A 27,893-nucleotide genomic window follows, 5' to 3' on the forward strand; every position below is an offset into this window, starting at 1 on the left:
AGTCTGTCAAGATTGGGAATAGGACCTCAGCCAGCATCACCACCAACATCGGTACCCCGCAGGGCTGCGTCCTCAGCCCTATTCTCTACACCCTCTTCACCTACGACTGTGCCGCCTCTCACCCCGACAACACCATCATAAAGTTTGCTGATGACACTGCTGTGATTGGACGCATCACCGGCGGAGACGAAGCAGCTTACAGGAGGGAGGTGGAAGGCCTGGTGACATGGTGTGGAGTCAACAACCTCACCCTGAACACAGATAAAACCAAGGAAATGATAGTGGACATGAGGAGGGAGAGGGAACCTCATCAGCCACTGTCTATCCAAGGCCGCGAGGTGGAGACAGTGAGCAGCTTTAAATATCTGGGGGTCCACATCAGTAGTGACCTCACTTGGACACTCAACACCACACAGGTGGTAAAGAAGGCTCAGCAGCGGCTGTACTTCCTGAGGAGGCTGAGGAAATTTGGCATGTCACCCAAGATTCTCAGCAACTTCTACAGCTGCATCATTGAGTCCATTCTCACCACCTCGATTACTGCGTGGTATGGCAGCTCAACGGTGAATGACCGCAAACGCCTGCAGAGAGTAGTGAAGACCGCATCAAAGATCACGAGGACGCCACTACCATCTCTGCAGAGCATCTACCATCAGAGAGTCCACAATAGAGCTGCCGCCATCATAAAAGACCCTACACATCCCCAATACGGACTGTTCACACTGCTGCCTTCAGGACGGAGGTTCAGGAGTGTGAAATGCAAAACCACCCGCTTCAAAAACTCTTTCTACCCCACTGCCATCAGACTGCTGAATGCTGCTAAGGACTGAGCAGACCCCCTTGGGGTCACTTCACACTGTTACTGCACCTTACTGTTACTTTACTGTTAACTGTTAATACTTGAATCTTGCTATTTGCACATTATTTCACTTCATACTGTAACTGCACCTTTATTGTTACTTTACTGTTAGCTGTTAATATTTGAATCTAGCTATCTGCACATTAACTCATCAATACCCTACAGTCAATGTAGCGCACTACTGCACATTTATGTACATAGGATATTTTTTTTTTTAATGCCTATTTTTTAATGCCTATTTTGACTATTATTATAGACACCCGGTGAGAGCAGCAAAGAAGAGAATTTCATTGCACAGGGAAATACGTTTCTTACTGTACATATGACAATAAACCTTTTGAACTTTGAACTATGCAGGGCTAGCACTGGTACCACAGTCTCTTATACAAAGAGACTGGTAGAGTGTTTTTGAAAACATGGCTATGATTGGTCCATCTGATACGTTGGCCACTATTGGCTATCACGCCCCGCTCTGTGATTGGCTGTGGTATAACCGCTGAAAATGTAAGTTGGTTCCACTCCTCCAGAGACTGTGGTACCACTGCTACGTTGTAAACAAAGGCTGCAACCAATCAGAGAGCGGCGTGTCTCAGCCAATCAGCAAAATGTCAGAATCCTGACTAAAAGTCACGTGACCAAATAACCCGATACCGACTCCTTTGCATTGGCTGGAGGAGTGGAACCAACTTAATGCAGGGCATTCTAGGTAAAAGTGATAGCAAATGTTTACGGGCACTGATGGACTTTCTGAAGGGAACGGGGCTTTATAAGATAGTGTAGGCATTGTGTTAATCTGGCTAGGTAGTTACAATTTTGGTTCTTCTCTTATTATTATCATTGTTATTTTTGTTTTATTATTATTATTATTTTGTATGTGCACTTAACACTAACTGGAATGTACCCTGAAGTATCTATACATCCATTGCCACACCCGCTTCAGTAGGTGGCGGTATGGACCTACGTTGATGGTTGCCAGCCGCCAATCAAAGGAGAGAGAAGAAGGAAAGACGCTTTGTTCGTTTAACAGCGTCCGTCTGAAAAGAATCACAACAGATAAAACCTGAATCCGGATGAAATATGGAAATTTGGCGATTCACGTTTTCCCCCTTAATATTTTGAAGTTTTTAAATGAATATTTGCCATCGGACTCCTTTGCCGTTGTTTTGTCAAACACCTGTTAGCTTCCAAAGCTAGCGGAGTTAGCTTAGCCTGCTAACGGGGCCTTTTGTGCGTAGAAACAGTTTGTGTTATTGTGTGAAAATGTCTAAAGTCCAAATGCTGAGAGCGTTACTGAAGCAGCGACTACCTGCAGATGATGATGATGATGAAGAGATATTTGAGCTGCTTGAAAGAACGATCGCAGAATACGAGGAGCAACTTTGTCGATTAAAAGCAGAATACAAGGAGGAAGTTTGCCGATTAAAAGAGGAGAACGAGCGACAAAGGAAACTACTGGAGGCTTTTTACAGTTCTCATGACAAAGCAGGTTTGTTAGTTTTTTTCACAATTAATAACCATATGAAGCCAGATTTAATTAGAATATGTATTTGGAGATAAAATTTGAAGCTTACAGGCCGTAACCAGTGTTGCCAGATGAGACTCAGAATATCCCCCCAGTCAGACCTGAAAACTTGCCCAAGTTAGTAAAATAAAATATATAACCTAGTGCTGTCAAGTGATTAAATAAAGGTAGTTACAAGATTAGTGATTAATGAATCTAAATTCATTGCATGGTTAATTTTTTTGGAAGTGTCTTTCTAATCGCAAGGCACATACACAGACCGGGGTGAAAGTAGATTAGATTCTTGCAGGCACTTAAAGATATGAAGACATTGGCAGCTGCTGTAATCTACTAGAAATGATAACGTTTAAAATTAAAATCTACTTCAACATGTCACGGGCAGCACATTCTGTTATTATTTTCATGTATTCATCAAATTTACATTTATTTTAGAGAAAATTTCTCCGAAATAAAAACAGGAAACTACAGACTGGGATGCAGAGACCCTGCAGTACAGTAGAGCTGCTATGGTTCATTGACCCATATCAAGAAGTGTTTTATTTTTTTATTTTTTTTGAGCTCTACAGACTCTGTAAAATAGCAGTTGTGATCCCAGTGAGTACTGAACTCAGCCACATGGGGTGTGCAGCCAGTACATTCTGAGTGCCGGTCCCAAGCCCGGATAAATGAGGAGGGTTGCGTCAGGAAGGGCATCCGGCGTAAAACAAGCCAACCCAACTATGCAGACTCAGAATCGAATTCCCATACCGGATCGGTCGCGGCCCGGGTTAACAACGTCCGCCACCGGTGCTATTGCCCAACAGGGTGCCGGTGGAAATTGGGCTACTGCTGGGTGAAGACGACGAAGAAGAGGAGGAAAACGTTGCCACGAACAGCGGGAGAAGAAGAAAACTAGAAGGGTGGAAATGAGAGTGGGGACTTTGAATGTTGGTAGTATGACTGGTAAAGGGAGAGAGCTGGCTGATATGATGGAGAGGAGAAAGGTAGACATATTGTGTGTGCAAGAGACCAAGTGGAAGGGAAGTAAGAGCAGGAGCATCGGCGGTGGGTACAAGTTGTTGTACCATGGTGAGGACACGAAGAGAAATGGTGTTGGGGTCATTTTAAAGGAAGAGTATGTTAAAAGTGTGTTGGAGGTTAAGAGAGTGTCTGACAGGGTGATGAGTGTGAAGTTGGAAATGGAAGGGGTGATGATGAATATCATCAGTGCATATGCCCCACAGGTAGGTTGTGAGATGGAGAAAGAAGATTTCTGGAGTGTGTTAGATGAGTTGGTGGAGAGTGTGCCCAAGTATGAAAGAGTGGTGATAGGAGCAGACTTCAATGGGCATGTTGGTGAAGGGAACAGAGGTGATGAGGAAGTAATGGGTAGATATGGTATCAAGGATAGGAATGGGGAAGGACAGATGGTAGTTGATTTTGCAAAAAGGATGGAAATGGCTGTGGTGAATACCTACTTTAAGAAAAGGGAGGAGCACAGGGTAACATATAAGAGTGGAGGAAGGTGCACACAGGTGGACTACATTCTTTATAGGAGATGCAACCTAAAAGAAATCACAGATTGTAAGGTGGTAGCAGGAGAGAGTGTCACTAGATAGCATAGGATGGCTGTTTGTAGGATGACTTTAGAGGTAAAGAAGAAGAAGAGAGTGAGAGCTCAACAAAGGATCAGATGGTGGAAGCTGAAGGAGGAAGACTGTTGTATGAAATTTAGTGAGCAGGTGAGAGAAGCACTAGTTGGAGGGGAAGCAATTTTGGACAACTGGAAACGTACTGCAGATGTGGTGAGGGAGACAGCTAGGGCAGTACTGGGTATGACATCTGGACAGTGGAAGGAAGACAAGGAGACTTGGTGGTGGAATGAAGAGGTCCAGGAAAGCATAAGGAGAAAGAGGTTGGCGAAAAAGTTTGGGGATAGTCGGAGAGATGAAGAAAGTAGACAGGATTACAAGGAAATGCGGTACGGTGTAAGGCGAGAAGAGAAGTGGCAAAGGAAAAGGCATGTTGCGAGCTGTACAAGAAGTTGAATAGTAAGGAAGGAGAAAAGGACTTGTACCGATTGGCCAGACAAAGGGACAGAGCTGGAAAGGATGTGCATCAGGTTAGGGTGGTAAAAGATGCACATGGTAATGTGCTGACAAGTGAGGAGTGTGTGCTGAGAAGGTGGAGGGAATATTTTGAAGAGTTGATGAATAAAGAAAATGAGCGAGAGAAAAGGCTGGATGATGTGGTGAGAGTAAATCAGGAAGTAAAAGAGATTAGCAAGGAAGAAGTGAGGGCTGCTATGAAGAGGATGAAGAGTGGAAAGGCAGTTGGTCCAGATGACATTCCAATGGAGGCATGGAAATGTCTAGGAGAGATGGCAGTAGAGTTTCTAACCAGATTGTTTAATAAAATCTTGGAAAGTGAGAGGATGCCTGAGGAGTGGAGACGAAGTGTGCTGGTTCCTATTTTCAAGAACAAGGGTGATGTGCAGAGCTGCTGTAACTACAGAGGCATAAAGCTGATCAGCCACAGCATGAAGTTATGGGAAAGAGTAGTAGAAGCTAGGCTTAGAAAACAGGTGAAGATCTGTGAGCAGCAATATGGTTTCATGCCGAGAAAGAGCACTACAGATGCAATGTTTGCTCTGAGAATACTGTTGGAAAAGTACAGAGAAGGACAGAAAGAGTTACATTGTGTGTTTGTGGACTTAGAAAAAAGCTTATGATAGGGTGCCAAGAGAAGAGTTGTGGCATTGTATGAGGAAGTCTGGAGTGGCAGAGAAGTATGTTAGGGTAGTGCAAGACATGTACAAGAATACAACCCCTGGCAAAAATTATGGAATCACCGGCCTCGGAGGATGTTCATTCAGTTGTTTAATTTTGTAGGAAAAAAGCAGATCACAGACATGACACAAAACTAAAGTCATTTCAAATGGCAACTTTCTGGCTTTAAGAAACACTATTAAGAAATCAGGAAAAAAAAATTGTGGCAGTCAGTAACGGTTACTTTTTTAGACCAAGCACAGGGAAAAAAATATGGAATCACTCAATTCTGAGGAAAAAATTATGGAATCATGAAAAACAAAAGAACGCTCCAACACATCACTAGTATTTTGTTGCACCACCTCTGGCTTTTATAACAGCTTGCAGTCTCTGAGGCATGGACTTAATGAGTGACAAACAGTACTCTTCATCAATCTGGCTCCAACTTTCTGTGATTGCTGTTGCCAGATCAGCTTTGCAGGTTGGAGCCTTGTCATGGACCATTTTCTTCAACTTCCACCAAAGATTTTCAATTGGATTAAGATCCGGACTATTTGCAGGCCATGACATTGACCCTATGTGTCTTTTTGCAAGGAATGTTTTCACAGTTTTTGCTGGCAAGATGCATTATCATCTTGAAAAATGATTTCATCATCCCCAAACATCCTTTCAATTGATGGGATAAGAAAAGTGTCCAAAATATCAACGTAAACTTGTGCATTTATTGATGATGTAATGACAGCCATCTCCCCAGTACCTTTACCTGATATGCAGCCCCATATCATCAATGACTGTGGAAATTTACATGTTCTCTTCAGGCAGTCATCTTTATAAATCTCATTGGAACGGCACCAAACAAAAGTTCCAGCATCATCACCTTGCCCAATGCAGATTCAAGATTCATCACTGAATATGACTTTCATCCAGTCATCCACAGTCCACGATTGCTTTTCCTTAGCCCATTGTAACCTTGTTTTTTTCTGTTTAGGTGTTAATAATGGCTTTCGTTTAGCTTTTCTGTATGTAAATCCCATTTCCTTTAGGCGGTTTCTTATAGTTCGGTCACAGACGTTGACTCCAGTTTCCTCCCATTCGTTCCTTATTTGTTTTGTTGTGCTTTTTCGATTTTTGAGACATATTGCTTTAAGTTTTCTGTCTTGACGCTTTGATGTCTTCCTTGGTCTACCAGTATGTTTGCCTTTAATAACCTTCCCATGTTGTTTGTATTTGGTCCAGAGTTTAGACACAGCTGACTGTGAACAACCAACATCTTTTGCAACATTGCGAGATGATGTACTCTCTTTTAAGAGTTTGATAATCCTCTCCTTTGTTTCAGTTGACATCTCTCGTGTTGGAGCCATGATTCATGTCAGTCCACTTGGTGCAACAGCTCTCCAAGGTGTGATCACTCCTTTTTAGATGCAGACTAACGAGCAGATCTGATTTGATGCAGGTGTTAGTTTTGGGGATGAAAATTTACAGGGTGATTCCATAATTTATTCCTCAGAATTGAGTGATTCCATATTTTTTTCCCTCTGCTTGGTCTAAAAAAGTAACCGTTACTGACTGCCACAATTTTTTTCTTGATTTCTTATAGTGTTTCTTAAAGCCAGAAAGTTGCCATTTGAAATGACTTTAGTTTTGTCATGTCTGTGATCTGCTTTTTTTCTACAAAATTAAACAACTGAATGGACATCCTCCGAGGCCGGTGATTCCATAATTTTTGCCAGGGGTTGTAGTGTGACAGCGGTGAGATGCGCAGTCGGAATGACAGACTCATTCAAGGTGGAGGTGGGACTACACCAAGGATCAGCTCTGAGTCCTTTCTTGTTTGCAGTGGTGATGGACAGGTTGACAGATGAGATCAGACAGGAGTCCCCATGGACTATGATGTTTGCAGATGACATTGTGATCTGTAGTGAGAGTAGAGAGCAAGTTGAGTCTAGTCTGGAGAAGTGGAGATATGCTTTGGAGAGAAGGGGAATGAAAGTCAGTAGAAGCAAGACTGAGTACATGTGTGTGAATGAGAGGGAGCCCAGTGGAATAGTGCAGTTACAAGGAGTAGAAGTGGTGAAAGTAGATGAGTTTAAATATTTGGGGTCAACTGTTCAAAGTAATGGAGAGTGTGGTAGAGAAGTCAAGAAGAGAGTGCAGGCAGGGTGGAGTGGGTGGAGAAAGGTGGCAGGAGTGATTTGTGACCGAAGAATATCAGCAAAACTGAAGGGGAAAGTTTACAAAACAGTAGTGAGACCAGCTATGTTGTATGGTTTAGAGACAGTGGCACTAACAAAAAGACAGGAGGCAGAGCTGGAGGTGGCAGAGCTGAAGATGTTGAGATTCTTTTTGGGAGTGACAAGAATGGACAAGATTAGGAATGAACATATCAGAGGGACAGCTCAGGTGGGACGGTTTGGAGACAAAGTCAGAGAGGCGAGATTGAGATGGTTTGGACATGTGCAGAGGAGGGACCCAGGGTATATAGGGAGAAGGATGCTGAGGATGGAGCCACCAGGCAGGAGGAGAAGAGGGAGACCAAAGAGGAGGTTCATGGATGTGCTGAGAGAGGACATGCAGGTGGTTGGTGTGACAGAGGAAGATACAGAGGACAGGGTGAGATGGAAACAATTGATCTGCTGTGGCGACCCCTAACGGGAACAGCCGAAAGACAAAGAAGAAGAAGATCCCAGTGAGTACTGCTTCTTGTGAACAAAGTTTTTCTAAGTTAAAACTTGTGAAAACATGCCTCAGATCCACAATGAACGGTACGAGATTAAGGAGAGCATTGAGTCTTGACTCATTTGTTGATCAGTTTGCCAGAAATCACAAAAACTGCAGAATACATTTGCTGTAATGGTAGAGCAGCCAATGTATGTATATACTTTTGGACTGAGAAACTGAACCAAGGCTGCACGTAACAATTATTTTCATTATCAGTTCATCTGCTGATTATTTTGTCAAGTCAATACAGTTTTTTATATTTGTGTCTCATATTTTGAAGGTTTCACTTTGGTTACAACAGTTAACCTCTAGAAATCACATGAAAATAAAAAGAAATCAAATAAGATTTCAGATTTTTTTGCCCTGAGTTGAATGTGCCCCTCTGACAAACCCTGGTCCCAGCCAGGCACCCCCTCAATAAAATTGGTGTAGAACCGCCACCTGGAGAAATTTGCTTGAAAATTGATAGGGCTCTCGCACCAGCGGCAGCTTTGTGGTGATTCCATCGGGTCTCCCGCTGAGTCTGCTGAGCATGATCAGAAGATCAGCGGCTGCTTCACAAAGTTGTTTTTTTGGGGGTTGTTGCTGGAAGTTTCTCTTTCTTTCCTCTCCAATTATAAACAGGGGTGAAAGTTGTTCTTCAGAGGTGTACCGCTGCGTTCCGGCTTACTTTTCACCCCTGAAGTCCTCACAGACAATGAAAATAAAAATACTAAATCCAGATCACCTCATCCACATTCTCCACACAGGTGAAGCCCACAGTCATTGCATGCACAGGGGTCATAGCAGGCCCAGGCTGCCCAGCAGCATTAGACTTATTTCCACATGCGTGCACAGCCAGACTATGCGTGCACAGCCTGTGCACAAATTAAAACTTAATTCCATTAGATAGTGCAGCACCTCCATGGCCAGACAGGATGCACTGGCACATGGACCTTTGAAAGCGCTCTGATTAAAAAAAATTCAGTTTAATCCATAATGTAGTGTTTCAGTTAAAATTCACAAACCCAGGACATAGCACCACTCTTGAAGTCACTCTTGAGTCCTAACAGTTTTGGGTGAGACACCAAGCAGTCAGTGGGAAAAGCTTTTAAAAAAAGTGCCCAGGGGCAATTTTTGTTCTTCTCTGAGTCTGCGATTTTTAGAGCAGTCGGCAGATCTGTAAACTGATAAATCCAATAACTATGGCCTAATCTGCATGCTGTAGATGTGCAACACTGTTCAAATGCACACACAATCGTACTATATAAACTGGATGCTGGGCAGGATGACAAAATGATCCAAAGCAGAAAATGTTGCCACTCCAGTAACGCTCTTTATTTGCCAAGCAAGTAAGTGATGACTAGTGATGCCGGTAACCTGTTACTTAGTAAGACAATCTAATTTAATAATTTTTTTCAGTAACTAGTAATCCATCACGTTAATATTTCCAAATCGGTAATCAGATTAAAATTACTTCTCCAAGTCACTGTGCGTTACTATTATTTTTTAATTTTTATACCATATAAATCAGGGGTGCCCAAAAAGTCAATCTTAATCAAACGGTTGGTCGTAGCATTAAAGCTGTCCTGTGGGCAGGTGGAGGTCGAGGGTTCGAATGAAGTGATTTTGAGCAACTGGCACGTTTGTGGCGCAATATCGCATCACGTTGCCCTCCTCCCCAAGTTGAAAAATCTGAACTTTTTCCTCTTGTTGCGCCGCAATGACCAATCAGGGACTGGATATGTAGTGATGTGGAGATATCTGGAGTTTATACTTGATGTGGACATGTCCTGTCTCTGTCAGCCAGCATGTGAGCAGGACCTATCTCCCTTTTATCCTTTATTTCATAATTATGACAGAGTTTGAGGGGAGAGCGAGCAGCAGCGGCAGCAGCCATTTTTTTTCACGTGCGCGTGCGAACGAATTGCCCGTGAAGATTATTTTATTTATTAACTACACAGATGTATAATAAAAGAAATGGTGACTAGTTTATAACACAATTATGACAGAGTTGGAGGGGACAGCGAGCAGCAGTGGCAGCAGCCAGTTTTTTTTTTCACGTGCGCACATAAACGAATCGTCCGTGAAGATAATTTTATTAACTACACAGATGTATAATAAAACAAATGGTGACTAGTTTATAACACAGTTAGAGTTTGAGGGGAGAGTGAACAGCAGTACCTCAGCAGCAGCGGCAGCCATTTTTTTTTATTTATTTATTTATTTTTTATTGTTCACGTGTGCGCGCGAACAGGACAGGAGGTCCTCAAACTGGGTCCTTAGGTGGAAGTACCGCTGAAAGCGGCCGTCGTCCAAACGCAGCTCCTGCAGCAAATAATAAAACTCCCCGAATTGGGAACGTCTCATGAGGATGTTGTGAACCCAGGAATGGTGCCGCTGGCGACGTTTGTCAGCTTTCCATGACAAATAGAGCACAGCAATTGGGGCAAATTTTCGCAGCGAAAGCAGAGCGACACACCAGGCGATGGTGGCGTGTCCATTGGCAGGCGAGGGACGCGATGTTGTGGCGTCCGGTGTGAACACAGCATTAGATTAAAGGTCCAATTTTGAAGATGATTTTTCACGCTACTACTACTACTATCAATAATAATAATAATAAGTTCAACAACTAAAATGTTTAGTATGAATTTAAATAAATGGAGCATTGGAAAAACTGGTTATCATTTTCATGTTGAGGTGGCGGGGGGGTATTGTCGGCAGCTGCTGAAAGTAATGACTAAATCTAACTTAATTCCTTTTGAAATTGAGTAATCAGTAAAGTAAATAAGTTATTTTTTCAAGGATTAATCAGTAATTGGGTTGCTTTTTCAAAGTAACTGTGGCAACACTGGTGATGATAAAACAAATAGCATCAAAGTGCTATTCATCTAGAACTTGTCAGGTCTGTTGCCCTAACTGGACCTGGCACTTAAACTGTGCCTGAGATCGTATCCTGCAAAACACAGTTTCTCAAAGCACAATCACATAAAAAGTGACAACATTAGACAGAGATCTCTTTTGTGAGCTTTGCGCAAAGGGGAGAAGCTTCGGAGAGAGCGTACAAACCTAAGACCAACCTTGCTTCTCCTGCTCCTCTCCGCAGTGAGAGTGAGTTGTGAGTTACAGTTTCCTGTGAAACATGCTCGTTTCTTTCACCGAAAGAAGGGAGTAAGCTGTTAAGTTTCGATGTCAACAGAGTCCTGAAGCAAGCTTTAGTTCATCACTGTGGCTGAGCAGTCATTTAGCTTAAATGCAGCATATATGAATGGGTACATAATTATGATTAAATGAGTCAATGAAATATAATTCAGACAATAATAAATGTAGAATCCTTTAACAAGTCAGCTAAGACACATATTCTTTCAGTCTTGTGGCTGGTTTCACTCCCACATCACACAGATAACAGATAGTTGATACAGTTCATTTCACAAGAAGCAGAAACTTAACTCAGACTACATTTGATTACATTGAATATTATGTAAGCAGGCAGTGATTAATTAAATAAATGGTAACAGCTCATAAAATCTCCATCATTTCCCTCCTCTTTCAGCATTTATTTGCAGTTAGCTAGAGTAAAAATAAATGTATTTACAGTGTATGACAATAATTCAGCATAATTTCACTCATCCATCATGAGCACTTGTTTACACATTTTCACTCATAACTTCATTACTTTACACTTTCAATTATCATCATAAGTGTCTTGTCCTTAGTCCACATTATCACATCCTTCCTGGGGCTCCTCGAGGTTCAAAAGTGTATAGGTTGGTGTGTGTGAGCCAATTGTAATTGCACAAACAGCTTGGTTGCCAGCCTGGTAACCATTGCCTTAATACAGGGTATGGCACAGCAGGAGAAAACAATCAAAACTCCAATCAAAATCAAAACCGGTGTAAAGAATTTTAGCAATATTTGCCACCAGGAGCCGGAGGTAAACCACCCCCACAGGCTCCATCGTACTACTGTTTCCTGAAACTCGGTCATAGTAGTTTGCATTTTTTCCAGGACCCTCATCGCCTGTTGTGCCGAATCAGAATTGATCTCATCAGATATATATGTACAGCACGTGGCATTTATCATTCCACATACTCCGCCTTGTGCCGCTGTTAACAAATCTAACACTAATCGATTTTGGAGGACCATCGTATGGATTTGGGTCAACATTTTGTTTTGGGCTTTGTTGACTACGAGAGACGCGTTTAGGAATACAGCCAATCGATAATTTACTGTTTCTAATCGAAACTGTAAGTTTGGAATACCCAACCAGGGCAACACGGACAGACCACCCCTCTCCGGGCACATCATCGCTCTGCCAGATGTGTTTTACCTGGTGAATCTCCACGTCGTCTAAATTCCACCTCACCCTTTCTGGCCTTTTGGGCTCGGCCGCGACGACAAAGGTGTGATCTGACACCTGGGTAGGGGCGCAAATTCCGTCCCATCCCGGTGGGAGATTCAGGTGCAAGCGTGTACCACAAACCCAGAACACGTCATCCACTGGCCATGTTCCGTTCCGGGCTGGTAACCATAATTTTGCTATCCTGAAGCAATTGTGATCTGTTGGACAGGAGGGTCTGTCCTGAGCCCACTTTCCGCAATACAGGGTTTCAGATTTGGTTGTGTTAACTTGAATACACTCTCCAACATTTAGGCGAGTCTCTACACATCTCTTAGCAGTCAACCGTCCCACTGATACATTCCCTTCCTGATAATAACAAATTGGAAATTTAATTCCGTGGGGTATTATAACAGTTTTGGCCACAAGTGCAGATGCCTTAATCCTAGTCAAGGTTACTAATTGACTACACGGGTCATAAATTTTCCCCCAATGAGATCCATTCCATCCGCTGTATGCTTTGGACATATATACGTGATCCTCACCAGTCATTGTTACATACATAGCTTGAACAATACAGTCAGTGACACTATAACTAAATGGTCGTGCCCATAAAGTTGGTTGTGTGCTGGATATTGGGATGTATGAACAGACATAGCAGTCTGTCTCATTAACTGATTGAGCTACGATTGTTGCATAATTGTACCATGAGTTTTGCTGTAATGGATTGTCTGTGGTATCGTTTTTTTATCTCATCGAGTAGTGCTAGCATCTGTTTAGGTATGTATCTTTTATTGATTTTTGCGAACGTTTCGCTTTGTCTAGCTGTCACTTGTAACCAGAAATGATGAAGTAAATATATACTCAACAAAAATATAAACGCAACACTTTTGGTTTTGCTCCCATTTTGTATGAGATGAACTCAAAGATCTAAAACTTTTTCCACATACACAATATCACCATTTCCCTCAAATATTGTTCACAAACCAGTCTAAATCTGTGATAGTGAGCACTTCTCCTTTGCTGAGATAATCCATCCCACCTCACAGGTGTGCCATATCAAGATGCTGATTAGACACCATGATTAGTGCACAGGTGTGCCTTAGACTGTCCACAATAAAAGGCCACTCTGAAAGGTGCAGTTTTGTTTTATTGGGGGGGATACCAGTCAGTATCTGGTGTGACCACCATTTGCCTCATGCAGTGCAACACATCTCCTTCGCATCATCCGTGAAGAGAACACCTCTCCAACGTGCCAAACGCCAGCGAATGTGAGCATTTGCCCACTCAAGTCGGTTACGACGACGAACTGGAGTCGGGTCGAGACCCCGATGAGGACGACGAGCATGCAGATGAGCTTCCCTGAGACCGATTGTTTCTGCAGCTGTCCGAGTGGCTGGTCTCAGACGATCTTGGAGGTGAACATGCTGGATGTGGAGGTCCTGGGCTGGTGTGGTTACACGTGGTCTGCGGTTGTGAGGCTGGTTGGATGTACTGCCAAATCCTCTGAAACGCCTTTGGAGACGGCTTATGGTAGAGACATGAACATTCAATACACGAGCAACAGCTCTGGTTGACATTCCTGCTGTCAGCATGCCAACTGCACGCTCCCTCAAATCTTGCGACATCTGTGGCATTGTGCTGTGTGATAAAACTGCACCTTTCAGAGTGGCCTTTTATTGTGGGCAGTCTAAGGCACATCTGTGCACTAATCATGGTGTCTAATCAGCATCTTGGTATGGCACACCTGTGAGGTGGGATGGATTATCTCAGCAAAGGAGAAGTGCTCACTATCACAGATTTAGACTCGTTTGTGAACAATATTTGAGAGAAATGGTGATATTGTGTATGTGGAAAAAGATTTAGGTCTTTGAGTTCATCTCATACAAAATGGGAGCAAAACCAAAAGTGTTGCGTTTATATTTTTGTTGAGTGTATTACCCCTGCTAAGAGAATCAACATTATTATACAACAACAAAAACAAGAGCATTTCTTTCTGCTATGAACCTCTCGGATTTCTTCCTTACGTCGTCCAACTCTTTCTCTCCTCAGCAGGAGCTCTTCGTCCTTCATGTTGACTGGTACAGGCGTCATCTTTAGTGACAGTTCACAGTCTCAGTTCAGTTCAGCAAGGGACTGAGGGACTCTGAAACTTTTTTTATGTTATTTCCCTTCAGTTGTAGTGCATAAATCTGTACTATTATCAGTATGTGTAAGGCATGTTGCAAGTGGACTTAAGATAATGTGTCATATACTCTGTCCTGTGCCCTGTTCTTGACGTTTCTTTTAAACACAGGTGCACAGGATTAGAACAGGATCGTCTTGTCTCCTGTTTTCAAAGATGCAGTTTCGTCTGCTTCTATCTCCTGGTCTGGTCACGTCAGCTTCAGTGCTCTTATTTCAAGCTTGTAGTACGTCTGCTTCTGATCCTGGTCTGAGTTGACAGGCCTCTCCTTGGTCACAGCTGGTTACTCGTCTGCTTCAGGACTCTGTTATTTGCTTCAACATTTGGTCTTTGTCTTTGTAGTGGGATAGATGCACCCAAGATGATCTTTTCCTCTGGGCTGGATGCCTTTTCCTCTGGGCTGGATGCCTTTTCCTCTGGGTTGTCCAGGAGTTTTACCAGCTTACAGTGACTTAGGTGGATCCAACTCGACCTCTCAGCGATTTTAATTGCAGTTGGTGTTGTTAGTAACGCTGTGAATGGCCCTTCCCACTTTGGGCTTTGGGCATTGATTGCTTTCTGTCTCTTCTTTGCTTCATCTAACCATCTCTTCGCCACTTTCAATTCTTCCTCCTTTTTTAACTTACTCTTTCCTGTCTTTGTGGCTACTTGAAGTGTGACGTCACTTACAACCTTTTGACAATTTCCCACCACAAGTTTATTTGTGAAACCATATTTCTTTTTCCAGTCTTTACAGTACTGTGTGGATCCCGGGGAGACCCTTTCCATATATTTGGGGTCGCCCTCGAGTATTAATGTACCCTGTGTGTTTCCCATTTTAGACCACTGAGGGGGTTAGGCCTAGGGCCATCTAAATCAGTGGTATTTCAAGACCCCTTTAATGACTCTGGCGCGTCCGCGAGGTGCCGACCAAGCTTCTACCAAATCCTTAGATTGGGCGGGTCGACCTTGCCTCTGCTTCCTTGCGGTCGCTGTTGAGTTTTTGCGCGTATGGAATGTCACGCAAGCTACACTGCAACCGGAGTTACAGGAATTCGCTTACGATCGTTCCCAGTCATACATTCCATTCATTCATTACCCCTTCAGATAAACTTGGGTTTTCAGTACTTTTTAAAATGTCCAATTAGAATTTGTGAAATCATTAAAAAAAAAAACAATCTTACACGTTGTCACAGTTGTCTCTCTTTGACATAAATAATAGTCTTAGAATTGCCCTCCAGGTCAAGTGTTAACTGTCTTCCTGTGGCAAACATCACATCGGGTCAAGAATAAATCTGTCTTCCCGTCACAGGTCACGTGTTAAACGGTCTTCCTGTATTTTAGTCACAGGTCACGTATTAAACGGTCTTCCTGTGTTTTAATCACAGGTCACGTGTTGAACGGTCTTCCTGTGTTTTAGTTACACTGCAGTGAATAACTTAAAGTCCACAGTCCCACACAAAAGACTCCTTACGTCAAAATTGTGATTCTGGTGGCTTCGTAGAGCGTCGTCAATCCCTCCTCCGAGCCACAAGTCGACTTCAGTCTAAAACGCCGGCCATGTTTGAAGTGGTGGTCTTTTCCTCTGTCCAACACGGTTGCGGCGCATCGTCTTCTGGTTACGGAGGGAGGATGTGTCGACGCCCCATGTTGGGCGCTAGGAAAATGTCAGGTCCGTTGCCCTAACTGGACCTGGAACTTAAACTGTGCCTGAGATCGTATCCTGCAAAACACAGTTTCTCAAAGCACAATCACAATCAAAAGGGGAGAAGCTTCGGAGAGAGCGTACAAACCTAAGACCAACCTTGCTTCTCCTGCTCCCCCCATAGTTGTTTTTGCCTGAATTTTCCAATGTTGACCAGCTAACTTATTTCCAGCCACTTTGTAATCTGTGGTGTATGCAGAAAAAAAACATCCAATACTTACTAAGATTGGATAGCTACAAACAAAGTAGTAAAAAATTCCCTGAAACACAGCTGCCTCCTGCTGATTTTACTTCTCCCTTGTTTTTACACAGCAGCTATGTAGAATATTGTTCTGCTGCCTGGTGCTGCTCCATTTTCACATGGCTTCAGATGTAAATAAAGTCATTACCTCTCTCAATAGGGATGCACCGATCCACATATTTTCACTTCCAATCCCGATACCTGAATTTGGATATCTGCTGATACACATCCCTTGTGGAAACATTTCACTGGAAACAACTATAAAAAAAATAAATAAATGAATAAATAAAAAATCAAGTCTGCCTCTGCTTCACCCAGCATTCATAGTATCTGTGTATAGGCTGGCTGTGATGTCCAGCAACTTCTTGGTGAGCCCACAAATTATTAGGATGTCTCAGAGAGCAGTGCAAACAACTGAATCAAACACTTTGGGGAAAATAAAAGGGCAACAAATAAAGAAGCACTGCTGATATTTGTGCTTGTGTTTAATGAGTAGTTAGAGAGCTAACATAGTTGTCTTCTTGAGGTTAAGCCAGACTCTTTGGGTAGGTGACAACTAACTTGTGCAAAATCCCATTAAGGTTAATTCTTACAAACACCTTTCTCAGCACAGAGGAATACATTTTAAAATTATTAGCATTTTCAAAAAAGTATGAAGTCTTTCTCTCTCTGTCTGTCTCTCAGCTGGAGTGACATTTGTTGATCATGTGGAAATGGGTATTCACTTGCATTTTTTGTACAGAGATTATCAGAGCATTTCACTGTTTTTAAACACTTTTTTTTCCAGATGCCGTACACTTTGGGTCAGACCTTGAGATGATATACAACGTACCCCAGCCAAGTATGTGTAGTTTGGCTAACAAATTCATCTCAGTTTGTCTAAATAGAAATGTTGGTTAATTAATCTATTTGTTTTCTTAGCCTGGAGCATTTCAACACAAACGCGACGGTCTTTCTCAAATCATCCCATAGAAACTGATGGTAATATGGTTAGGACTGTTAAGCAATTATATTTGCAAATAATAGTATTGTTAATTATTATTTTATTAATTTCTGAAAGAATTGAAAACAGAAGATGAGGTTGCTGAATTAAATGGCCTGGATGCCAGTCTTGCGTCAGATGCTAGACTGTCCAGGGGTTCAACTGAAGGTGATGGTAAGTTAAAAATAAATAAATAAAAAATTTGATGTATGGTAAAGTTATTTGTTTGTTTTTAAACATTTTTAACATTAAAGGAGACGTGTTGGATAACACCAGGTGTGTTGGTGAGTTCCTATTTTTTATTTCTGGAAATATGAAATATTTTGTTGTTTTCATTTTAATTATAATGTTTTTCTTTTTTGTTTTACTTGAAAGGAAATGTGTTGGCTACTGCTGCAGTTGCAGGATTGACCAAAGGTGTTGGTAAGTTTCATAAAATTATTTTGATTTTACAATTTTTTTCCCTTCATTTTAATTTTAACTTTTTGTGTTGTTTTTACATTAAAGGAAACACCTTGGATACCATTCCTGCTATTGATGGTTCAGCCGAAGATGTTGGTGAGTTTTCCTCCTGTGACCAGTGATTGATAACATCTGGTGTTGTCTGAGCTATATTCTTATTTGTTTCATGTAAGAATGCTAGACCTGATTAGATTTTTTTTTTTTTTTAAGGTTATTTTATGGCACACAAAATGTGTGATCCATTTGGGCATCAGAAGTGTGAACTCCATTGTGGCCCAGGAGTTATTGCAGTATGCTAAACTGAGACAGACGGAGAGAATTTTTAAAATACCCCTTTATTTACACCTGTCACCTTGAAGGACTCAAGCTGTCTGTGTCCTCTGTAGTTGTTGTGGTTGCTTTAATAATAATAATAATAATAACATTGAATTAATGTGTTACATATAGATGTACAGCAGCTGTTGGTGAAAGAGGAACTTTCCTCTGAGCACCAAGAGTGGACCTGCACTCCGGACCAAGTGGAAAAAGTCGTCCATCACATAAAAAATGAAGATGAGGAAGTGTGGATAAGTGAGGAACGAGAGCGCCCTCAATTTCTGGAAGTTGATACCACTAAGTGTGCCAGTTATGTGAATCCTCATTCATCAGATTGTCATCAACCACAACATGAGGAAATTGAGGATTTTGACAGCATTTTAACTGAACAAATGAAAGCAGAATCGAATAAAGAGGATTGGGCAGGATCTGAATTAGGAAGCACATTAGATCAAGACAGTTACTCACACACACACATTGATTATATAATTTCACACTCTTCTGAACCTGAGAATGAAACCATAGATATTGATTGGGATGACACAACTGATTCTGAGTCATGTTTATACTCACTGAAAAATGAGATCATCCCTGGGGTAAAATTATTAAACCATAATTATGGTCAAAGGACTGGCCACAATGGCAGTCTTATGGGAAACACGACAGTTAATACGGGGGAGAAATCATTTAGCTGTTCTCTGTGTGATAAAACATTTTATCAAAATGGCAACCTGAAGAAACACATGATGATTCACACTGGAGAGAAACCATTTAGCTGTTCTGAGTGTGGTAAAACATTTCGCATGAAAGACCACCTGAAAACTCATATGATGAGTCACACAGGAGAGAAACCATTTAGCTGTTGTGAGTGTGGTCAAACATACACCCGAAAGCGTGATCTGCAGATCCACATGACAGTGCACACAGGAAAGAAACCATTTAGTTGTTCTGAGTGTGATAAAACATTTAACCGAAATGCTGACCTGAAGAACCATATGAGAATCCACACGGGAGAGAAGCCATTTAGTTGCTCTGAGTGTGGTAAAACCTTTAGCCGAAATTCTGATATGAAGACCCATATGAGAATTCACACAGGGGAAAAACCGTTTAGTTGTTCAGAGTGTGGGAAAATGTTTAACATTAGGGCCAACCTAAAAAGGCACAAGATCAACCATACTGGAGAAAAACCATTTAGTTGTTCTATGTGTGGTAAATCATTTAATCTAAAGGGCAATCTGAAAATGCACATGATCACTCATACAGGGAATAAACCATTTAGTTGTTCTGTGTGTGGTAAAACATTTACCCGAAATTGTGACGTGAACACCCACATGATAGTCCACACAGGAAAGAAACCATTTAGTTGTTCTGTGTGTGGTAAAATGTTTAGTAGAAACTGTGATCTAGTGAGCCACATGATAATTCATGCAGGAGAGTTCTGAGTATGGCCAAATGTTTGATATGAGGTTCCATCTGAAGAGATACATGAGAACACACATAAACTGTTTCTTTGTTCAGTTTATGACACACACAAGGAATTATTGGGGGGAAAAAAAACCCTTTCTTTTCAAGGTTTTGTATTGGATGGATATGAAAAAAGCCAACATCCACACATGGACTACATGTTAAGACAGCTGCTTATTCTACAAAATCCTCACAATTATGGTGGATGTGGACAAGAAATGGTTATGCTATATAACATTCCTCAGCTTGTTATAAAAAATATGAAACTAGTTATTTTCTATTTTGTATTACAAAGAGATTTGCTAACAATTTCTGCGTAATACTGAGTCATGTCTGACATATCGTGGGCATGTATAAGTTGAGTTAAACATTTTAGTGTCTTCTTAATATTCTGCGATTTATAAAATTGTGTATAACAAATTACACAATCAAGTTATTGAGACATTTTTATGAGAACTTCAAATGATTGAGAATAGATTTAGATTATTACTGAATGATGTATTAAAACCATACATGTCATTTGAAAGCACAGTTGTTGGATTTGATTTATCATGATTAAATACTGACCGAATTCAGGCTTTGTGCCATGGAATTATTTTCATGATTTAAAGTACTTTACTAAATATACTAGTAGTGCAGTTTTTAATTTGCCATGTCAAAGTCATGTAGGAAACTAGGCTTGATGTAATGTTTTGTTTTTTAAATATTTTACTTAGGTAAAATTGGTTAATTGTTTGAGTATGGACAAATATTTTGAGACACAAAGGTTTGTGAAAATAAACTTATCAAAGAGCCCCAGTGCTTCCTCATTCTTTCTGAAGTGTCATTGCATGTTTTGTAATCATGCTGAATCGTAAAACACGGGACATGATGGTAACCTGTCCATTGTGCCAATGGATGGTAGTCACATGAGGTTTGCCTTAATATTGAGAGTGGTGTGGGAGCTGTTTGTCAGACATGGAAAGGATGTAAATTTCAGGACACATCATCAGTAGTGTACCTTTGAATCATGGGGTGTTTCAGCCTTTCAACACTACAGGGTGATCAAGCCTGAGGTTGTGTCCCATGCCCAATCATGAAACCTGGTGGTTTAAATGGTGCAACCCACGGGACCATGCAGGGCATCATTTTGTCACAGATTCTGATTTTGGCTTCAGTCCTATTCTTGTCTATATTTTTATAATTTAATGGTTGCTGCTTATCTTCCCTCTGTGTTATCTTGGTATGTAATCATCAGTGCTCTTATTCTGAAGAAATCACTGTTAGTTTTGAAGTCTGAGTTGTTGATGTCTGCATTCGCATGTCCCCACCGGCCCCCGTAGTTCCAGGTCTAATTGCTCCATGGAAAATCTCCTCTTTGCTAAGTTGTGGTATGTTTTACTGTGCTCTCTTGCATTTGTGTTATTGACTGTATTACTGACTGACTGTCATCTTGGTCTTCTGTTTTTGCTTGCTGTTTTTGTTTTCACTATGGTGTTACTGAGCTGCAGTTACCAGCTCCTGCTGCTGTTCCAAACTCCTGGGGCCTCATCTACAAAGACTTATATGGCTTTACTCCTGAAACATGGCATACGCGAAAACCTAGAACTGGTGTACGCACAAAAAGTCAGATATATCAAAGTGTGCATGGATCCAAGTACAGTAGTGTTCAGAATAATAGTAGTGCTATGTGACTAAAAAGATTAATCCAGGTTTTGAGTATATTTCTTACTGTTACATGGGAAACAAGGTACCAGTAGATTCAGTAGATTCTCACAAATCCAACAAGACCAAGCATTCATGATATGCACACTCTTAAGGCTATGAAATTGGGCTATTAGTAAAAAAGTAGAAAAGGGGGTGTTCACAATAATAGTAGTGGCATTCAGTCAGTGAGTTTGTCAATTTTGTGGAACAAACAGGTGTGAATCAGGTGTCCCCTATTTAAGGATGAAGCCAGCACCTGTTGAACATGCTTTTCTCTTTGAAAGCCTGAGGACAATGGGATGTTCAAGACATTGTTCAGAAGAACAGCGTAGTTTAATTAAAAAGTTGGAGAGGGGAAACAGGTGCAAAAAATTATAGGCTGTTCATCTTCAATGATCTCCAATGCTTTAAAATGGACAAAAAAACAGACGCGTGGAAGAAAATGAAAACAACCATCAAATTGGATAGAAGAATAACCAGAATGGCAAAGGCTCACCCATTGATCAGCTCCGGGATGATCAAAGACAGTCTGGAGTTACCTGTAAGTGCTGTGACAGTTAGAAGACGCCTGTGTGAAGCCAATTTATTTGCAAGAATCCCCCACAAAGTCCCTCTGTTAAATAAAAGACGTGCAGAAGAGGTTACAATTTGCCAAAGAACACACCAACTGGTCTAAAGAGAAATGGATGAGTATTTTGTGGACTGATGACAGTAAAATTGTTCTTTTTGGGTCCAAGGGCCGCAGACAGTTTGTGAGACAACCCCCAAACTCTGAATTCAAGCCACAGTTCACAGTGAAGACAGTGAAGCATGGTGGTGCAAGCATCATGATATGGGCATGTTTCTCCTACTATGGTGTTGGGCCTATATATCGTATACCAGATATCACGGATCCGTTTGGATATGTCAAAATACTTGAATAGGTCATGTTGCCTTATGCTGAAGAGGACATGCCCTTGAAATGGGTGTTTCAACAAGACAATGACCCCAAGCACACTAGTAAACCAGCAAAATCTTGGTTCCAAACCAACAAAATTAATGCCTCGCAGATGTGAAGAAATCATGAAAAACTGTGGTTATACAACTAAATACTAGTTTAGTGATTCACAGGATTGCTAAAAAAAAAACAGTTTGAACATAATAGTTTTGAGTTTGTAGCGTCAACAGCAGATGCTACTATTATTGTGAACACCCCCTTTTCTACTTTTTTTTTTACTAAATAGCCCAATTTCATAGCCTTAAGAGTGTGCATATCATTAATGCTTGGTCTTGTTGGATTTGTGAGAATCTACCGAATCTACTGGTACCTTGTTTCCCATGTAACAATAAGAAATATGCTCAAAACCTGGATTAATCGTTTTAGTCACATAGCACTACTATTATTCTGAACACTACTGTATGTTCCTTTTGTACATCCCAATCAATGTGGAATTGAGCACATATGCATAAGTACCAAACTCCTCCCTGTCCATGCCCCAATTTCAATATGCAAATTCATTTAAATAGGCTCTGGGACCTGGGTTTCTCCTTTTGGAGAAAATACATGCAGGGATATTTTATTTGGTACCATGTCAGCCGGAATAAACATGAAACAGAAAATAAGTGAGTGGGAGTGTGTGTGTGAGACTGTAAATGATATGGGCTCAGAACAGAGTACACACTTAAGTTAAACAAAACCACATATTTGAATGTGCACAAGCCCAAATGTGCACACGCTGGTTTTCATTTGGAAATTACCTACTCACCACCAAGCAGCCACCCATCGCACACCGTGCCAGCCTCTAGCCTGTTCTCAACCATGCTATAAGTCAGGATGAATGAGTCATGCATTGAACCAGCCTACCTAGCCATGATTTGTGCATCACATGTGATTTGAACATTGATGGAATGAAAATATTTGCTATTAACAAAAAAGTTTCATCATATGATGGCGCCTTTACAGCAGTCTGTGTGCAGTCAGTAGCTCTGATTACATTAGGGAAACCAGCTCTCACTGCAAATTGTGCTTTAATGTTGGAATGATGTACCTGGATGACAGTAGGATGACTGCATTCCCCACAGCTGGCATGGCTCAAGGTTGACTGGCACACTCCTGACTGATCAGCCAGCTCCCGCTGGAATACTCCTGTTACCAGGAACCCTAGTGTGGTCAGCACCTGTGTGGGCACAGACAACCCCTGACTCCTTGTTGTATTGCACTCTGGGCCAGCCATATAGTTTTGTGTACAACTCTAGTAACATTGGCCTTGGTAATCAAAATCGGTTTATCAGCCAGTTGTCATTTGCAAGTAAATCCTCACAGTCCCTGAATACTCACTCATGTTGGATTGTACTATTTGCAAGTTCTAATAATGCTAATGCAGTCATTTTTAATACCACTTTCTTCATCACTTTGCGCATGTTATTATAGCCCCCTATATAATTGCAGACACATGGGGGTGTTAATTGTCCATAAGTGTGCATCTGATGTGCACATCACCCTGATAACTTTTTTTCACATTATTAACAGTTTCCCAGCATCACCACTAAGTGTCGCCAGTGGAACAATAGCTGTAGAAACGTGCGTACGCCAGCCATCATTTTGGCGTGGGGCTACGCACATGTCCACAGTCATTTCACTTTTGATACATCTGAACATTAGCACGAGGAGGACGTACACCATGCTTTTGTGTATGTAACAACCTTTGTACATGAAGGCTACGAATTTTTATTTCACAGGAGGTTTGTTGCCATCTTGAATACATAATTAGGCCTATTAGCACAGCTAATTTGCATGCAGACACATGGTGCAGCAGCATGCATGTCATCACTTAGCCACACTGGCCATGTAAAAATAGATGAAGATTGATCTGGCTGCTGTAAGCTACAATTTATGTGAATGTTTTTTCTGAATCAGTTCATATAGTCAGAAAATGTCTGCTGTCCTCATGGTAGAAGGTGTTTTAATCACAACTTTAAATTTAACTTTAATTCTCTATCACTTGAATATGAAAAGTAGCACACTCCGTACAGTATATAAGTCTGAAAGACATTTATTGCAGAACATGCAGATTTAGGGCAAAATTCTGCTGAAAACATTGATCATGCCCAATGATTTCTATTTATGTCTGGTTGTCAGATGCTAAGCAAGATGGCAGGACCTCGGTCCTCCATCTAGTGAGTAAATAGATATCTTGTTATGGTAGGGGACCGGGTTGTGTGTTGGACTCAAATGCAGGAGCAGTAAGACAAAGACTGGAGGAACAACCAAATGTTTATTTAATCAAACAGGAGACAGGGCAACTGGACCGGGAACTGACTGGGACCAACCAGAGACCGGGAGGACAACAGGACCAACCAGGGATCAGGTGAAGTGAGCCTGTGGAGCTACTGCGGCTGGATGAACTGCAAGGGAGATGAGAGGACTGATGAATATGTGCAAGTGCACCATGAGACATAACTCAGTGTTAACTCAAATAGTTCCTTCAGCTGCAGCTCAGGGACAGAGTTCCAAAAGATGATAGAGTTCAAAACCAAAGTTCAGTTCACAATCCAGTCTCTGTTTAGGTTTCCTGTTCTGCACTCCGATAACCAATTACATTAGTGTCAGGACCTTAGCTGTTGAGGTGTTTGGTAATCTGGCCCCGAACCGGACGACGCACCAAGGTTAAATGCAGAACAGTAATGAGCTGCCATCAGATTCAGCTGCGAAGCTCCACTCAGCAGAATGAGTAACATGACAGGTAGGAGCAGAGTCTTGATATAATCCACAGCTGACACCTGTGGCCACTTCACCCAGCAGCTCCACCTCAACTTCACCTGGAAACACAGAGACAAACCACAACTGCACCCCCCCTCAAGGGAGACCCCCGGGTGACTCACCAAGCCGGAAGCAGGAACCCCAGAGGAGGAAGGCAAGATGACCACAGGGCGGGAGATGAAGACGGGCGGGAACTATGCGACCCCTGCCAGAGCCCACGGAGGAGAAGATGCCATGCGACCTACCAGGGTCCACATGAGGGAGATGTTGCCGTACGACCCTCCATGGTCCACGGGGGACTGGAACGGCCCTCCAGGGCCCACGACGGAGAACAGGTGCCGTGCGACCCTCCAGGACCTGAGGCGGAGACAGAACAGGAGCCCCACGACCCCCCAGGTGCTGTGCGACCCCTAGACACCTGAGGCAGACAAACAAAATGGGAGTGGTCTGCAGAGGTCAGCTGGCTGGGAACAAACTCCACTCAGGGAAGGTGGAGTGGAAATCCAGGGAGGAGGGCAGGGAATCAAAAACAAGACCTGACGAGGCTGAAACACATGGGGAACTGATGGGGGCTGGTCCAGGAACCAGGGAAAACTAAAGACTGGGAACCAAAACACAGTAACAACTGGTCTGGGAACCAGGAAACTAAGGACAGGTCTAGGAACCAGGGAAAACCAAAGACAGGGCTGGCCTGGGAAAACAAAAAACAGGCTGTACTTAAGACAACAACCCCACCCCCCGCTACCCCAGAGGACATTCACAATCAAACCGTGGAGCAGCAGAGGGAGGAAAAAGAAATAACCAAACTCAGGTCCCAGGGCAGCTACCCCCCGCCACCTCAGAGGACATTCACAATCAAACTCCGGGGCAGCACTCCCACGGCCATGGAAAACGAGGCCAAGGTCACCAGTGGGGGCGATGCTTCCAGGGGACATTTACAATCAAACCCCAGGAAGTACCCCCACAACCCAGGCCAACGAGTCCCACGGTCACCTGTGGGAAAAGGGGTAACCACCCAGAAAAGAAAAAACCAGGGAACCAGATCTCAAAACAAGGAACTGAATTACAAAACAGGGAACCAGGAAAAAGCGGCATGGGAGCCCAAAACAAGATCAGGACAGTAACTCCCGCTACCCAGAGGACATTTCCAACCAAACCCTGGGGGCACCCCCATGACAGCGGAACACGAGGCCAAGGTCACCTGTGGGGGCACTCAAACGCTCCCTGGGGGACATTCACAATCAAACCCCGGGAAGCACCCCCACGACAACAAGCTCCAGTCACCTATGGGAATGGAAAAGGGAGCAGAGAACCAGCAATGAACAAATACTAAAATAGGACAAGGAATAGACAAGAGACAAAAGACTAGGATGGGTTGGGAACAAAACAGACTAGGAACCAGACCAGATTAGAAACAAACAAAGGATCTCTGAAGGGAACTAGGACATAGAACTTGACTAGAAAAAACAAACTGACCAGAAGACTCAAACAACCTAGGGACATAAACCAGGAACAAGAACTGACTTTAAAAAAAAAAAAAAAAAAAAAAAAGAGCTGACAAGACAAGGAGACTAAGGAACACCCTAGGGACTAAAAAAAAAAGACCAGGGACAAGCTAGACGAGGAACTAAAACTAATACTGCTCCTGCTGGGTCAGGGTTATGGCCAGATTCCTCTGTTACGGTAGGGGACCGGGTTGCGTGTTGGACCCAAATGCAGGAGCAGTAAGACAAAGACTGGAGGAACAACCAAACGTTTATTTAATCAAACAGGGGAGACTGCACAGTAGACAGGGCAACTGGACCCGGACCAGGAACTGACTGGGACCAACAGGACCAGCCAGTGATTGACGGAATTGGGACCCGGGACTGACTGGACATGGATCAGGTGAAGTGAGCCTGTGGAGCTACTGGGGCTGGATGAACTGCAAGGGAGATGAGGGCTGATGAATATGTGCACCATGAGACAAAACTCAGTGTTAACTCAAGTAGTTCCTTCAGCTGCAGCTCACGGACAGAGTTCCAAAAGATGATATAGAGTTCAAAGGATGAAAAATATAGTTCAAAACCAAAGTTCAGTTCACGATCCAGTCTGTGTTTACGAGGTCTATTAGAAAAGTATCCAACCTTTTTTTTTTCAAAAACCATATGGATTTGAATCACGTGTGATTGTGTTTGTGCCGCATGGCGCAAAGCAACGCTGTCATGAAGCCTCATGGGACATGTTCTGGCATGTCCAGGCACATCCACAATTTCTCGGATAATCATTCGATTGAAAAACCACCGACAGCTGTCTGAACGCCATCTCAAAGCTGTCCTGTGAGACCAAAACGGTGGTGGTTTTGTCTCGCACCAGTAGCGAATCCATTGTGATGCACGAAGCCTCCGCTCGGCTTTCCATGACAAAATCTCTTGTTAAAAGTGAAATCCGCCGGAAAATGGTTGATGTCCAGCTCTTGTGATAACCAGAGAAATGGCACACGATGGTTACAGATCCAGACAGCCATCCGTTTAGAAATAAAATGGTCGTTCAGCCTGTCTTCGGAGCGCGGCGCGCCCCACAGCCGCTGGGGGCTGTCCTTAAAGCGACAGTAACACTCCTTATTCTCTACCAAGCCCGTAACATTTTCACCGAAAGCCAGATAAATTTTTCTAACGGTTTCCAGCTGCCAGTCTAACAGTTTCTGAAAAAATTCTGATGGAAAAAAAAAGCCCAAATCATTCCGCCATTTCCTGGCAATGAAAATCCGACGAGGGGGCTGGACCACTCGTCACTCAAAGCCTGCTCACAGGTGAATGACGCAACCGACAGGTGTGGAAAAACTCACGCATGCGCATGAGGGTTCAAGCTTGTCTGACGCAATCACACGTGATTCAAATCCATATGGTTTTTGAAAAAATAAGGTCGGATACTTTTCTAATAGACCTCGTAGGTTTCCTGTTCTGCACTCCGATAACCAATTACATTAGTG

General features: G+C 42.5%; 2 protein-coding genes across 4 annotated transcripts in view; both read left to right on the plus strand.

Annotated features, from left to right (window-relative positions):
- The window catches only part of LOC117525953 (gastrula zinc finger protein XlCGF57.1-like), an 81,316-nt gene that overhangs the window by 25,410 nt on the left and 28,013 nt on the right, over window positions 1–27,893 (plus strand). The gene's annotated exons all lie outside the window — the stretch shown is intronic.
- Window positions 1,863–20,292, plus strand: LOC117525945 (gastrula zinc finger protein XlCGF57.1-like). 3 transcript variants are annotated; one of them, XM_034187915.1, is made up of 8 exons: window positions 1,863–2,345; window positions 17,062–17,115; window positions 17,196–17,255; window positions 17,335–17,430; window positions 17,511–17,540; window positions 17,632–17,679; window positions 17,764–17,814; window positions 18,166–20,292. In XM_034187915.1, exons 1-8 carry the CDS (start codon window positions 2,120–2,122, stop codon window positions 19,473–19,475), a joined length of 1,875 nt encoding a protein of 624 aa, XP_034043806.1. In that variant the 5' UTR covers window positions 1,863–2,119; the 3' UTR covers window positions 19,476–20,292. The 3 variants fall into 3 exon arrangements, with proteins under 3 accessions (XP_034043806.1, XP_034043807.1, XP_034043808.1); XM_034187917.1 differs by lacking the exon at window positions 1,863–2,345 and adding an exon at window positions 7,787–7,814; XM_034187916.1 differs by lacking the exon at window positions 17,511–17,540.

Source organism: Thalassophryne amazonica, chromosome 15 (genome assembly GCF_902500255.1).
Source record: "Thalassophryne amazonica chromosome 15, fThaAma1.1, whole genome shotgun sequence".
Lineage (NCBI taxonomy): Eukaryota > Metazoa > Chordata > Actinopteri > Batrachoidiformes > Batrachoididae > Thalassophryne > Thalassophryne amazonica.

Excerpts from the sequence above, each read along its gene's own strand:
- LOC117525945 (XM_034187915.1), top strand. The coding sequence starts at position 2,120 with ATGTCTAAAGTCCAAATGCTGAGAGCGTTACTGAAGCAGCGACTACCT. Across the intron at positions 17,256-17,334 it reads TCATCCCATAGAAACTGATG|AATTGAAAACAGAAGATGAG; the intron begins GTAATATGGTTA and ends AATTTCTGAAAG. Across the intron at positions 17,815-18,165 it reads TGGTTCAGCCGAAGATGTTG|ATGTACAGCAGCTGTTGGTG; the intron begins GTGAGTTTTCCT and ends TGTTACATATAG.